Genomic DNA, 15596 nt, shown 5'->3' on the forward strand with positions numbered 1-15596 from the left:
GAAGTTGTCATTTTAAAAATAAAACAGGGATATCTGGTACATAATAAATTTTTACCAAATTTAAAAGTATTTTGCCATTTTTGGAATGCTAAATGAGGTAATAATCTCTTTCTCTGGATTATGGGAAGGAAATTAGTATTATAATTAATCATTGATACTGTGTGATAAAACACTTCTATAAAATATATAGATTTAGCAATATAAAAATGTGAAATTGGTAATCCTAATCAATTTCTAATACTTTACACAGCTTTATTTTATTTATGATTTTATTTATATGTACACACACTACCATTTATATTACATATATACACATTACAACATATACATATATTTAATACTGATGGTCCACAATTTGGTTAAATATATGTATGTGTGTGTGTGTTTGTGTGTGTGTGTGTGTGCATTTTTATCACACACATGAATACTATTAAAATTGTCTTGAATGACTTTAAAAATGCGTATGTTAATATTAAACACCATTAAACAATTAGTGTGTTTCTAAATGTGTGACGGATAATGTATAAGTGATTGCCACACCACTAAGTTGTTTAATGACACAATGGTAATAAAAATGTCTTAATTATCTTTGTATATTCCATGTTCAGTACAGTTCATGGCAGGAAATCCTGATTTATTACATATTGTAGATGAATGAATATGTAACCAAATTTATTTTATGTTTCATTTATAAATATTATATTGTCTTTGAATTTCTGCCAATATTTGGTGAGCATAAATTAAAAATACATTATATTGAGAGATTTAATGATTTTTCAATAGTATTCCTGTCCTTTTCTTATGTAATATTCTAATGTTACAATTAGCCTTATTGTTTTCAATCATTTAAACTTATATTCTAGTTAGCCAGTTAACACTAGATTCTCAAGTAGGACCTGTTTCCTGTTTGTTTGATATTATTCAAGAGACGTTGCCAAATTTTAGAGCTCCTAGTTTAAATTTATTTTAATTGTATCAATGTTTTAATATAATACCAACTTTCATACTGAGAAGACATTTTTAAAAAATAATTTCAAATTGTCTCTTAGATTCAGGGGTTACATGCACAAGTTTGTTACATGGATATATTACGTGATGGTGAGATTTGGGATACCATGATCCCATTATTCAGGTAGTGAACATAGTACCCAACAGTTAGCTTTTCATCCCTGACTCAACTTCCTTCCTCCTTCTTCCTTCTAGTAGTGCCTAGAGTCTATTGTTGCCATCTTTATGTTCATGGGTACACAAATTTTAGCTCCCACTTATAAGTGATAATATGTGGTATTTGGTTTTCAGTTCCTGCATTATTTCACTTAGGATAATAGCTTCCAGTCACATCCATGTTGCTGCAAAGGACATGATTTTGTTCTTTTTTATGGTTGTGTAGTACTCCATGGCGTATTTGTACCACATCTTCTTTATCCAGTCCACCGTTGAAGGGAACCTAGGTTGATTCATGCCTTTGCTATTTAATACTGCACCATTGCTATTGATTAGTACTGCACTGATCATATGAGCACATATATCTTTTTGTCAGAACAACTTATTTTCTTTTGGATATACCCAGTAATAGAATTACTGGGTTCAGTAGTAGTTCTGTTTTCAGTTATTTGAGAAATCTCCAAACTGCTTTCCATAGGGCTGAACTAATTACATTCCAAGCAACAGTGTATAAGCATTTCCTTTTCTCCACAGCCTCACCATCATCTATTGTTTTCTGACTTTTAAATAATGACCATTCTGAATATTGTGAGATGGTATCTCATTGTGGTTTTGATTTGCGTCTCTCTGATGATTGGTGATGTACAGCATTTTTTTCATGTTTGTTGACTGTATCTTTTCTTTGGAGAAGTGTTTGTTCATGTATTTTGCCTGCTTTTTAATGGGGCTATATATATATATTTTTGCTTGTTTAGTTGTTTAAGTTCCTTAGGGAGTCTGGATATTAGATCTTTGTCAGATACATAGTTTGCAATTTTTTTTTCATTCTGCAGGTTGTCTGTTTACTTTGCTAATAGTTTTTCTTGCTGTGCAGAAGCTCTTTAGTTTACTTAGATCCCACTTTTCATTTTTGTTTTTGTTAGAATTGCTTGTAAAGACTTAGTCATACATTCTTTTTTTCAAAGTCAGTGTCTAGAATGGTGTTTCCTAATGTTTTCTTCTAGGATTTTTATAGTTTGAGACATGAAATTTAAGTCTTTAGTTCATCTTGAGTTAATTTTTGTACATAGTAAAATGTAGGGGTTTAGTTTCATTCTTCTGCATATAGCTAGCCAGCTATCCCAGCACCATTTATTGAATGGGAAGTTTTTCCCCTATTGCATGTTTTTGTTGGCTTTGTAAAAGATCAGAAGGTTGTAGGTGTGCAGTTTTATTCTGGATTCTTTATTATGTTCCATTCGTTTATGTGTCTGTTTTTGTACCACTACCGTGCTGTTTCACTTACTGGAACCTTATACTGTATTTTGAAGTTGGGTAACGTAATGCCACTCACTTTGTTCCTTTTGGCTTAAGATTACTTCAGCTATTTGGGCTCATTTTGTTTCCATATGAATTTTGGAATAGTTTTGTCTGATTCTGTGAAAAATGATATCAGTAGTTTAATAGAAATAGTATTGAATCTGTACATTGGTTTGGGTAGTATGGCATTTTAATGATGTTGATTCCTCTGATCCATAAGTATGGAATATTTTTCCATTTGTTTGTGTCATCTATGATTTCTTTCAGTAGTGTTTTGTAGTTATTCTTGTATATCTCTTTCACCTCCTTGGTTCAATGTATTCCTAGGTATTCTATTCTTTTTGTGGCTATTGTGAATGGGGCATTCTTGATTTGGCTCTCAGCTTGAATGTTATGGATATATCGAAATGCTACTGATTTTTATACATTGATTTTGCATCCTGAAGGTTTACTGATATCATTTATCAGATCCAGGAGACTTTTGGTGAAGTTTCTAGGGTTTTCTAAGTACATAATAACATTGTCAGTGAAGAGAAGTAGTTTGACTTCTTTTCCTATTTGGATGCTTTTATTTGTTTCTCTTGCCTTGGCTTGCATTGGCTACACTTCCAATGTTTTAAATACGAAGATAAAATGCTATTACTGTTAAATTTTGGTATAAGTAATAATATTTATACTATATAAAATATAACATGTTTTGAGTTTTAATTTCCTTATAGCATTTTGTGTTATGCTGTTTTTCTTAGCAAACACATATTTTAAACCCACACTAAACTATCTTCTGAGTACCTTATTTTGAAAAATGTATTAAATAAATATAATTCATTTAGCTTAGCTTATATCCTCTGATAATTCACATATGATAGAGCTATGGAAATAAATCTTGTTCATAGTGATTTTCTGTCTTTCTCAATAAAACATACTTAGATAACGCCAGCAATGCTTTTGAAAGTTAATTATATCTTGAACACTGCAAACAACGATAGTCTGTGCCTTTTTAACTCAATTTCTTTTATATGTATAGTATGCATATATATATATATATATATGCACACATATATGGCTGTATATTTTAACTGTAATGGAAAGAAGTATAGTATTTTAAAGTATTAAAACAGTAATTATTATATATATTAATATTTTTAAAACATTTTCTTGGTGGGCCATATTTTTGGAGTATTGACTTTGAATTATGAAGTGAATATGCTTAGTTATCCCAAGGTTAATAGCTCTTTAAGGGTAAAATATATTGGAGACATTAAAAGAAATTTAATTGAAAATATTGTGAAAAATCAATCGAACTTGTCAGTTTAATTTTTTTTTTGGTAATTTTGAGAACCTTTAAACAATTTCTCATAAGATTATACAGCAAATTTCTAAATAGGTGCTAAATATATGGCTCAAAGGTTTAAAGGATAAGTAGGGAAAGAACATGTATTCTTGCAGATTAGCATATATACTATGGAAATGGTTGCATTTAAAAAATGAGCCTTCAAGCATGGGTAGAAATAATTATTAAACATAATTTTCTTTCCCCCAGGAGTTTGCCACAATAGTCTCATAAAACATGTCAACATGGGGTGCATTTTTGTCTTCTACTCTTTGCCCAACTTAAATGACTGGCATAATGTTTTCTAAATGATATTTAGGTAATGTACAGACATTGTATGAAACAAGTTTGCTCCAGAAGCTTCATTTATTTTTAATAAACCATTTTGGATTGGTATTTAAATAAATTGTACTACTTATCTAGATAATTATTTCTTAAATATTATCATGATTAAAATGTAAAATATCAATTTTGCCTCTATCATTGTTTGTTTATTATTATTATTTATTATTCCACCCATGAAATACACTTGTAGCTTCATGGGTGTGAAGAACATTTTTTTTCCTCACACAACTCAAACATGTTTTGTCACAGTTCTTGACAGAAAGTGTGGACTCAAAAAACAAATTATATCTTCAGTGTCTTCCAAATTGTTTCAGATTAAATTCAAATCTCTTATCGTGGACTGCAAGCTTTTTCAAAAAAAAATTATACATTTATTTATTTACGTGTCTTGTCTTTTGGCCCAGAATGCTTTTCCTACAGTGTTCAGAGGCAGAGAAGAAAAGTTTCTCAAATACAGGAAATAAGTAGATGGATGGAGACAATGAGTGTGGTAGGAGACTGCCTTTAAAGAGTTTTTAAATATTACTTGAAAACTTGTAGGCTATGCTAGCATTTTGTAATGAAAATATCTGGAGTTTCCTAAAAGAGGGAATGTCAAATATTGCTGAGAAGTGAGTACGGCAAGAAAGCAACTGCAATCTTAACAAAAGTAGTTTTCATTGAGAGGTATCAATGGAGTGGAGTGAATCATCATGTGATTTAGAATGAGGAACTACAGACGTATATATGGAAAATAATTTAAGAAATCATATCCTGAAAGTGGAATAAAACTGGGAAAATTGGAATCATGTGAGGTTGATAGTTTTGTTGTTTGTTTTGTTTTGCTTTGTTTTTGAGCATCTCAAAAGAATTGTAGCTACTTGGAAGCTTCATCTCAGAGAGCAGAGTGGGGGTTCCTAATTCAAATACAGATATTTTTATTTGATGTGAAGAAGGATACATTTTATTCTATTTTGATAGAAATAAAGGTAGAGAAGATGGGTACCATGACATATAGGTTTGGAGATTTGATGGTAGGAAAATGAGAAAGTTTCTTTCTGACAACTTTTATTTTCTCAAGACAAATGACTGTATTAGCTGATAGTAACAGAAACAGAGCTCATAAGGAGTTTGAAGGAACAGGAGATGCTACAAGAAAATCCTGTTGATGTTGGAAATGAAGTTAACTAAGGGAATAATATAAGTTTGTCTAGCAGGGTACTATGATCCCCTGGAATTTAGGGTCATGATTTGAAGGTGATGAATAATTACAGTTTATGACATTTTTCTTGGATAATATTGAACCACACAGTTTTTTTTCTCTCTAAACATCTATTTGCATTACTTCAACCACCTCAAATTAAATAATGCCTTAGATATTACTCATTATCTTCTCCAACACATTTCATGTCCTGTTCTCTGAGAAAATGGCACCAGTATTTTCTGTAAAGTTTAAACCAAATACCTTACAGTCACTCTTACAATTTTCCACTAAGTCATCTAACCCATTAAATACATCATGAAATCTAGTTGATTTTACCCCATTCTCATCTCTTGAATTCCGCTCGTTTTATTGATCACTACTGGAACCACTCTGGTTAAGTGACATTGTCTCTTTCTGGACCAATGCAATAGAAACAAAGGAGCTATTTGCCTCTGATCTTGCTTTTTTACCCAGGCTGCTGTGTAATGATCTCATAAACACTACTTTGATCTCATTATTCCTTGGCTTAATAACTTTGCAGTTACTGTGAATATATACAATTTTCATTTGTCAGTTAAACCTTAATAAAGCTGGGGTGAGGGGAAGTTTCCAATGACCTCCCTTTGCCTATAAAATAAAGTACCAAATATCTGATAAAATACGTAAGGTTTTTGTGGCCTGGTGCCTTCTGTCCTGTATAAACTTGACTCTTCCACTTTATTCTGACTATCTTCCTGATCAATTCTTTAGTATCTTCCATTTCCCTATTTGTTCTCCACCTCATGTGGTCCTTTGCAAGGATTTCTCCCTTTAAGGTACAGATACACTCTAACTCAAATTAAATCATTTTCATAATCTTTCAAATATAAGCAGAGACTCAGCTTCCTGAGGGAAATCTCCTTTAATAATCTAGATTAAATTGGATATCTATGTTTACTGCAATAGCTCTTTTTTCTTTTCCTAGTGTAGTAATATCTATAATATTTATGGAATACCTTTAAGATTCATAAAGGCAAGGCCGTGTCTATCTCATTTACCTCTGAAGCCAGTTCAAGTAGAGTTACTGGCCCACTATACCTGCTGAAAACATCTTATTGAACTGAACAGAAAGATACATTTATCTACTTTTTACTTCGATTTATATTATTTTATATTTCCAAAGCTCCCTTGGGGGTTTGAACAGCAGAGTTATATGTGATATAATATAAAGTGTTTAAGTTAAGAGGCATTCATTAAAAAGAAAAGAAATGACTTTTGTTTCATGAATGGTAAATGAATTCCAAATACTTAGAACATATGAATTGACACTTCATGTCTTTGAAAGCAAATAGTGTTTAAAGTGAGAATGGTTTTACTTACAAGGATAAAAGAAGAAAAACTGAATAACTTAGCTAAGTATGGTATAGGCTGCTTCAGCAATCCTATTATAAGAAAAATAATATTTTTAATCTTCTCCTAATCATTTAACTACAAGAATGTCCCTAATACTATCAAAAAGCTCTTCTTATCTTTCAAATACCTTCACATTCTCTCACAATTTATAAGAGCATTAAGGTTTTACTATCACTATAATTAGATCTACTGAAAAGAGTACCTTCTCAATTTTGCCAATTCCTGATTATTCATGGTGATGGCAGAGAGCCTTAGCATGGATTACTAAAACATGAAATCATTTATAGCATATGAAAGTTGGCCCCGATTCATTTTGTCTATCAGAAATTTCTACTGAAATACGAGTTCACCTTTGAGCTTCAGCAAATGTGCGTGATACTTCAGTATATGTAGTGAGCTTTGAAAATAGAAAAACATGGCTGATTAGCTTTATGTAAAGTAAGCTGTACAAAGCACTCAAACCATCAGTTTGGTAGTCTTCAATTGACCCATACTGAGCAATTAGCATATTAAAGTTTGGCTTTATTAGCCATTGAGAAATAAGAATCATATGATTCTTATTCTGTAGAAAATCCACAGAATAAAAAGGTTTACTTCATGTGCATTTACCTGATGATAAGCTTAGAAATGCTCACAGAAATATCAGAAAACACTTTTTTTATGTGATTCTAAATAGTTCAGTTATAATATTCATGCCACTCCATTCATTCATTCACACATTTCATAGAACTCTTTGAATGCCTTTTGTGGTCAAACACTGGAAAAAGTAAGTGCAAAACTGAATAAGACATAATGTTTGAGCTTAAGAAATCATTATAATTTGTATAGTAAATAAGCCTTACTGATATTAGAATGGATAAATGTTGAATCAGTAGGTGTCTCAAAGAAAAGTTCTAAAATGAAGTAAATGTAAAACAAATGTCAAAAATTTGACTCCCTTAAAATAAAAATAATATAGTTGGTATATCAGGTCATCTATGCATTCTCCCCAATCTAACAGAATTTATGAGGCATTTAGCACATACTAATTAATTAATTTATTATTCAATAACACAATTTTGAGTGCCTACTTTGTATCATACCATTTTAGCAGTACATGGAATAATATTTATTTCTTCAACATAGTTGTAGTAATGATAGAGTAAGTGAAAACTGTACACAAAGCACTGCTTCAGTTTTAAATACATAAAAGTATTTGCCTTTTATCTATATAATTCCTTATAAGCTCCTGTAGCATAAAAATCATTACAAGTATGTACATTCCATAAATGTTTAAGTACTTGAAATAAATATTTGATTATTTGAATGAATAGCCTGGTGTTTATGATCCAGAAGCTTATGAAAAATTCTTGAAATTGATGCAAAGATTGTGTTATCTGTAATCTGCGTATACTAGTCAAAATAATGACATTATTCACAAAACAAACACTGCATCTGTTCCAGGGAAAAGCTTAGTCTCTTATTTCTTTTGACAGTGTGCAGACCTGGGTTCTTCAAAGCCTCACCTCACATCCAGAGCTGCGGCAAATGTCCACCTCACAGTTATACCCATGAGGAAGCTTCAACCTCTTGTGTCTGTGAAAAGGATTATTTCAGGAGAGAGTCTGATCCACCCACAATGGCATGCACAAGTAAGGAAACCCATGGATATTTGGTGATGCTAACTTTCACCAGTTTTGAGGAAACAGCATGATGGAGCCTGTTATATTCTAGTAACATTTCCCCCTAAAACAGGCATAATGTTTAATCATCTCTATACAGTTTTCACCAATTTTCAATCTCCTTTAATAAGCACTGAAAAATTTGAGTCTCTTCTTATCACTCATTGTTAGAAGCATCCATTTTCCCTAACTTCAAATTCAACAGCTGAGACACAGATATAGAATGTTTTCTTCTATTTTGTGGCTTATTTCAGTGTTCATGCTAGCTAAACATGACTTTGATAATCTACTTCCCAGTTTACATTAAAACCTCTTCTTCCTTCCTCCTCCTCCTCTTCTTCTTCTTCTTTCTTCTTTCTTCTTCCTTCCTCTTCTTCCTCTTCCTCCTCCTCTTCTTCTTCTTCCTCTTCCTCTGCCAGTTTTCTCATCACATAATCATGTAGCTGATGGAGCCTTCACCATCTTGTTCTAAACTGCCCCAATAAATCCACTAAGAAAGTCATTTATAAAACAACACAGGAAATATTTCAGGAACATAGAAAACTGGGAATGACAAACAAGATTTAAATCAGATCAGAGTGATACATACACCAATGTTTTTGCCAGGGTTCTCAAGCAGCTGTCATGTTTCTTGTTAGTGAGTGTCCTTAACTATTATTTAATATATTTGCTGATCATAAGTAGAGTAGATGAATAGTAAACATTCAATTCTAACATTTGCAGTAGATGTAGCCACGTCTTTCAACATTTTTAGTTTTCCGTATATTTGGTTTTCCATATATTTCTGAGAATGTAACACATTTATGCATTTGTTTGCTTGATGACAATACTTTCAGAGTTTTTCCATAAGAAAGTCTCTGTAGCAAATCAAGCAAAAACAGAAAATTAAGGAGAAGGAAATTGAATCCCTCTCTCCTCATATTGTTTAATTTCCATGAACTGCCTGGATTTACTATTTTAGGTTCCAGAAATTTGTAGCTGCTTTCAAAGGTGTTCACAAAAATTTGAAATATTAGTATCCATCTCTAAATTTAAAGAAGCAGTACAGATTTTTTGTTATCAAATAATCACAAATTTAAATTTTATCTGAATTTCATAGTGTCTAATTTCATACTGTCAGTGAAACATATTTTCAGATTTCCTTAAATCATTGCTATTAATTAGCTTTACATTCTGAAGACCATTCTTTTATCCCAAAGTTGATGATTTCATGGGTTAGATGATTACTAGTGAAAAATAATTTCCTCTTCAAATGAATAAATGCAATTTTTATATGCGCTTTTGTAAGGATACATATGAATGGAGAAGATATAAACTGTGATTGGATGTGATGAATTTTGGTTGCAGTGGAGATTTAAATAATTATTTTGCTTATGAGAGCAAATGAATGCCCAAATAGGGAAAATGTTGGCTAGACAACAGAGTGGTAAATTAAAGAGAAAACCATGTTTTGAATTATCTTTCAAATTTTATTAATTTTCTAATTATTATTTCCTTTAAGTGGTCTACCCATGATCTTTCTTTTTTTTTTCAGCATAAATGTGAGCCTCCCTTTCTGTAAATTTGTTAGGATTGGAAATGGGGGTGGGGTCTGTGGGGGGAAGCTGTGCTTTGGTGGCAAGGACTGCTTAGCACTTTTTTAGGACCGAAGCCCACAGTCAGGCTTCACATTTCTCAGTTTCCAGGTGTGTGAATTTCTAATACTGTGTTGTCAAATGAGCACTAATTTGTATGCATTCCTAAAAATAAAATAAAATTAAATTAAATTAAAAAAATTAGGACTCATGTATAAGATCTTTCTAATACATAATCTATGAGTGTGTGTATATGTTTGTAGTTGCATTCAAATACCACAATTACTGCATATGATTTCCTTATCGCCTGATAGATGTTCAGATGAAGATCTTCAGCTTCACTTTGCCTTTGGCTCTTTGGAATTGAATTTATAGATCCAACTTCAAATTTTTTTTCTAGAATATACAAAGTTTTTAAATCCATGTAACAACATTTTATAAGCCTACAGAAAAAAAATCAAACAAAAATAAAACCTAAAATTCTGATGAATCTGCTTAAATTAAAGGTTTGTCTCACAGTTCTACTTTGGTTCACACATCATATCTATGATTGGGGCAGTGGAATTTTATTACATGTTTTTTGTAGGTGCATGTTAGTTTGAGCCTCCACTTTTTACCTCTACTTTAGGGTCTCACTTGAGTTTGAGTTTCCTTTTGACTTTAAAGCTGCGTATGCCCCCATCCTAGCTGTTAGTAGAAGAGTCAGTAGAAAAGGAGGATTCAGCTGCTGATGCATTCTTATAGATTTAGAGGAAATGTGTTAAATGCAAAGATTTTTCATTTGGCAGAAATTAAACAAAACAAAATAGAAGTTTGATATTGTTCTAACTTAGAGATATTTCTCAGAGGTTAATCCTATCATTTTTTATCTTAAATTTCATTTTGTCTGTAACTTTGTACTATTAAATAAGCTAAAGTTTATAGTAAACAAGAACACGTGTATTTCCAGAAATACCATTTAACCTAGCAATCCCATTACTGGGTATATACCCAAAGGATTATAAATCATTCTACTATGAAGACACATGCACAAGTATGTTTATTGCAGCACTGTTTACAATAGTAAAGCAAAGCAAATACAATCCAAATGCCCATCATTGATAGACTGGATATTTCCATCTTAAGACATTATTTCAACTTAAAGGGGACTGTTTTATATTGAAGTATGTGAGATGGCAGGTATGACAAAATTCATAGGATTCAAACATGGTCAAGGTGGGGATTTTTTTTTTGCAAAGATGTCAAGTTTTTAGTTAAGGGGTTCTTTTGGCCTGGCTCGGTGGCTCACGCCTGTAATCCCAGCAGTGTGGGAGGCCCAGGTGGGTGGATCACTTGAGGCCAGGAGTTAGAGGCCAGATTGGCCAACATGGTGAAATCTTATCTCTACTAAAAATACAAAAATTAGCCAGGTGTGGTGGTGGGCCCCTGTAATTCCAGCTACTCAGGAGGCTGAAGCAGGAGAGTCATTTGAACGTGGGAGGCGGAGGTGGCAATGAGCCAAAATCACTCCAGTGCACTTCAGCCTGGGCGACAGAGAGAGACTCTGTCTCTAAATAAATAAATAAATAAATGACATTCTATCCAGCTAAATCTTAAATGCCAATTAGCTTTCTTACCACTTTTAAAACAATCCCTCAAAAGTCATGACTTAATAAATGTTAGTTAAAAATTGTTAATTTTGATATTTAGAACAGACAGTGCATATTAGGATGACAGATCATCCTAAGTAGCTTAATTATGCTTAGGAACCATTCAACTACCACCATACTCCATTTTATTCTCTGTAAGGAGAGATGTCCAGATTGTCTCTGGAACAAATATAAATGTATTTTCTCTTTGAGATTATCCAATAATATAACATTAACGGCTGACTGAAGTTTTAACTAAATATCTAAACATTGACTCTAGTGTTAGAAATTACCTAATTAATTTTTGTTCTCTCTATTATTCTAATCAAGTTCAGGAACAGTTAAAATAATATACAAATAAGATATGGTTACCTTTAATATATGAAATTCATAAAGCAATTCTGATCATGGATTTCATTACTCATATTTTAGTGGAAATATTCCATCTTATTGAAATAAGATGATTCTGAATATAAAATATATTTTAAAAGCTACACCCAGTTTCCATTAAGATATATACAAAAAATAAAGTGTACAAGAAATACTTCATGAAGTTAGGAAAGTTTCACTCCTAATAGCTATTCGTAGCTAACATGTTATGATTCTATGAAAATATTTGTGTTAAATCTATTTCTTTTCTTATTTTGGTAGGTTATTAGAAGTTGAAATTTATTCTATTGATCCTTCAAAATCTGAACACTTTTATTCATCCTATTGTAGTCTTTTTGAGGGTTATTTTTGAAATAAATTTTAGATTTTCAATTAAATAAAATTCACAACTTGCAGAACTGTAATATAAAAACAATATCAAAGTAAAATATGTTTTACTGCAAATTGTAATTTTGACCGTTTACTTAAATTCTAATACCTTTTTGATATACAGTAGGGGGTTTCAAATTCTGTTGGTGATTTAACAAGTAGATATGCAATCTGTTTTGAAGCATGCTAAGGTTATTTTTTTTTACTTACAAAATTTGTAGTCAGGAGCTACGCTGAAAATTCTGTATTTTCCTATGCTTGTTTCTTAGTAGATACTTTGTGTTTACTTTGTAGGTTGCAGGGATTAGCATCAATGAGGAAACATTCAGTTCAATCCCCAAGGAAACTCACCAGTTTATGAATATATAATTTTAATTTTATCTTATAATATTTGTGCATACATAGTTTTACTCCATAATTGTTTACATATACATGAAGCAAAACATTCTACTTTTACTGAACTAGTGTTATAACAATGCCAAGATAAGTCATTTCCATAGGGAATAAAAATAAACCCCACTATTGTCCCTACAAAATTATGAAAACAAAACTACAAATTATGACTTCAAGGATTTATTGCAAATCTATTTTTTCCTTCAGACCAGGAATTGGTGTGATAAATAATGCCTAATTAATACCATCTTAAAATATGTTTTTCTTACTTTACTTTGCAAACCAGGACCCCCCTCCGCTCCTCGGAATGCCATCTCAAATGTTAATGAAACTAGTGTCTTTCTGGAATGGATTCCGCCTGCTGACACTGGTGGAAGGAAAGACGTGTCATATTATATTGCATGCAAGAAGTGCAACTCCCATGCAGGTGTGTGTGAGGAGTGTGGCGGTCATGTCAGGTACCTTCCCCGGCAAAGCGGCCTGAAAAACACCTCTGTCATGATGGTGGATCTACTCGCTCACACAAACTATACCTTTGAGATTGAGGCAGTGAATGGAGTGTCCGACTTGAGCCCAGGAGCCCGGCAGTATGTGTCTGTAAATGTAACCACAAATCAAGCAGGTAAGTGCCATGCCCAACCCAATTGTGTATGTGAGGCCTAGTTTTGTCAATTATTTCCATAGCTGAGGGCCAAGTTGACTGAAATCTGTGTGAGAATTTTCCATTAACCGGAAGGTCAGGACTTAAAGTATAACACATCAAAAACACTTTTGCAGTTTTAAACAAATAATAGTTAAAGCTTTGTTAAGCAATCCCATTTACAGGAAAACAAAACAAAACAAAACATTTTTTTTTTTTTCAATTTAAAAAATTTTTTTTATTTCAATAGTTTTATGGGGTACAGGTGGTTTTGGTTACATGGATAAGTCCTTCAATGGTGATTTCTGTGATTTTGATGCACCCATCACCATTACCCAAGCAGTATATACACTGTACCTAATATGTAGTCTTTTTTTTGTAATCTTTTTTTTCTTTTTATTATTATTATTATGATTATTATTATCATTATTATACTTTAGGCTCTATGGTACATGTGCGCAACGTGCAGGTAAGTTACATATGTATACATGTGCCATGCTGGTGCGCTGCACCCACCAACTCGTCATCTAGCATTAGGTATATCTCCCAATGCTATCCCTCCCCCCTCCCCCCACCCCACAACAGTCCCTGAAGTGTGATGTTCCCCTTCCTGTGTCCATGTGTTCTCATTGTTCAATTCCCACCTATGAGTGAGAATATGTGGTGTTTGGTTTTTTGTTCTTGCGATAGTTTACTGAGAATGATGGTTTCCAATTTCATCCATGTCCCTACAAAGGACGTGAACTCATCATTTTTTATAGCTGCATAGTATTCCATGGTGTATATGTGCCACATTTTCTTAATCTAGTCTATCATTGTTAGACATTTGGGTTGGCTCCAAGTCTTTGCTATTGTGAATAATGCCGCAATAAACATATGTGTGCATGTGTCTTTATAGCAGCATGATTTATAGTCCTTTATCCCAGTAATGGGATGGCTGGGTCAAATGGAATTTCTAGTTCTAGATCCCTGAGGAATCGCCACACTGACTTCCACAAGGGTTGAACTAGTTTACAGTCCCACCAACAGTGTAAAAGTGTTCCTATTTCTCCACATCCTCTCCAGCACCTGTTGTTTCCTGACTTTTTAATGATTGCCATTCTAACTGATGTGAGATGGTATCTCATTGTGGTTTTGATTTGCATTTCTCTGATGGCCAGTGATGGTGAGCATTTTTTCATGTGTTTTTTGGCTGCATAAATGTCTTCTTTTGAGAAGTGTCTGTTCATGTCCTTCGCCCACTTTTTGATGGGGTTGTTTGTTTTTTTCTTGTAAATTTCTTTGAGTTCATTGTAGATTCTGGATATTAGCCCTTTGTCAGATGAGTAGGTTGCAAAAATTTTCTCCCATTTTGTAGGTTGCCTGTTCACTCTGATGGTAGTTTCCTTTGCTGTGCAGAAGCTCTTTAGTTTAATGAGATCCCATTTGTCAATTTTGGCTTTTGTTGCCATTGCTTTTGGTGTTTTAGACATGAAGTCCTTGCCCATGCCTATGTCCTGAATGGTATTGCCTAGGTTTTCTTCCAGGGTTTTTATGGTTTTAGGTCTAACATTTAAGTCTTTAATCCATCTTGAATTGATTTTTGTATAAGGTGTAAGGAAGGGATCCAGTTTCAGCTTTCTACATATGGCTAGCCAGTTTTCCCAACACCATTTATTAAATAGGGAATCCTTTCCCCATTTCTTGTTTTTCTCAGGTTTGTCAAGGATCAGATAGTTGTAGATATGTGGCATTATTTCTGAGGGCTCTGTTCTGTTCCATTGATCTATATCTCTGTTTTGGTACAAGTACCATGCTGTTTTGGTTACTGTAGCCTTGTAGTATAGTTTGAAGTCAGGTAGCGTGATGCCTCCAGCTTTGTTCTTTTGGCTTAGGATTGACTTGGTGATGCGGGCTCTTTTTTGGTTCCATATGAACTTTAAAGTAGTTTTTTCCAATTCTGTGAAGAAAGTCATTGGTAACTTGATGGGGATGGCATTGAATCTGTAAATTACCTTGGGAAGGATGGCCATTTTCATGATATTGATTCTTCCTACCCATGAGCATGGAATGTTCTTCCATTTGTTTGTATCCTCTTTTATTTCCTTGAGCAGTGGTTTGTAGTTCTTGAAGAGGTCCTTCACATCACTTGTAAGTTGGATTCCTAGGTATTTTATTCTCTTTGAAGCAATTGTGAATGGGAGTTCACTCATGATTTGGCTCTCTGTTTGTCTGTTACTGATGTATAA

At 32.9% G+C, this 15596-nt stretch overlaps 1 protein-coding gene across 8 annotated transcripts in view; it reads left to right on the forward strand.

The window, feature by feature from the left end:
* The window catches only part of EPHA5 (EPH receptor A5), a 353938-nt gene that overhangs the window by 165393 nt on the left and 172949 nt on the right, over window positions 1–15596 (forward strand). For 4 of the 8 annotated variants that reach the window (XM_054485823.2, XM_054485824.2, XM_054485826.2 and 1 more), the window contains exons 4-5: window positions 8189–8344; window positions 13015–13350. The exons of 1 other annotated variant lie outside the window; for it this stretch is intronic. In XM_054485823.2, coding sequence (XP_054341798.1) covers window positions 8189–8344; window positions 13015–13350 — 492 coding nt within the window. The remainder of the gene's footprint in view (window positions 1–8188; window positions 8345–13014; window positions 13351–15596) is intronic. 3 more of the 8 variants (XM_054485827.2, XM_054485828.2, XM_063663642.1) reach the window with 2 other exon arrangements.

This window comes from Pongo pygmaeus, chromosome 3 (genome assembly GCF_028885625.2).
Source record: "Pongo pygmaeus isolate AG05252 chromosome 3, NHGRI_mPonPyg2-v2.0_pri, whole genome shotgun sequence".
Classification (NCBI taxonomy): Eukaryota; Metazoa; Chordata; class Mammalia; order Primates; family Hominidae; genus Pongo; species Pongo pygmaeus.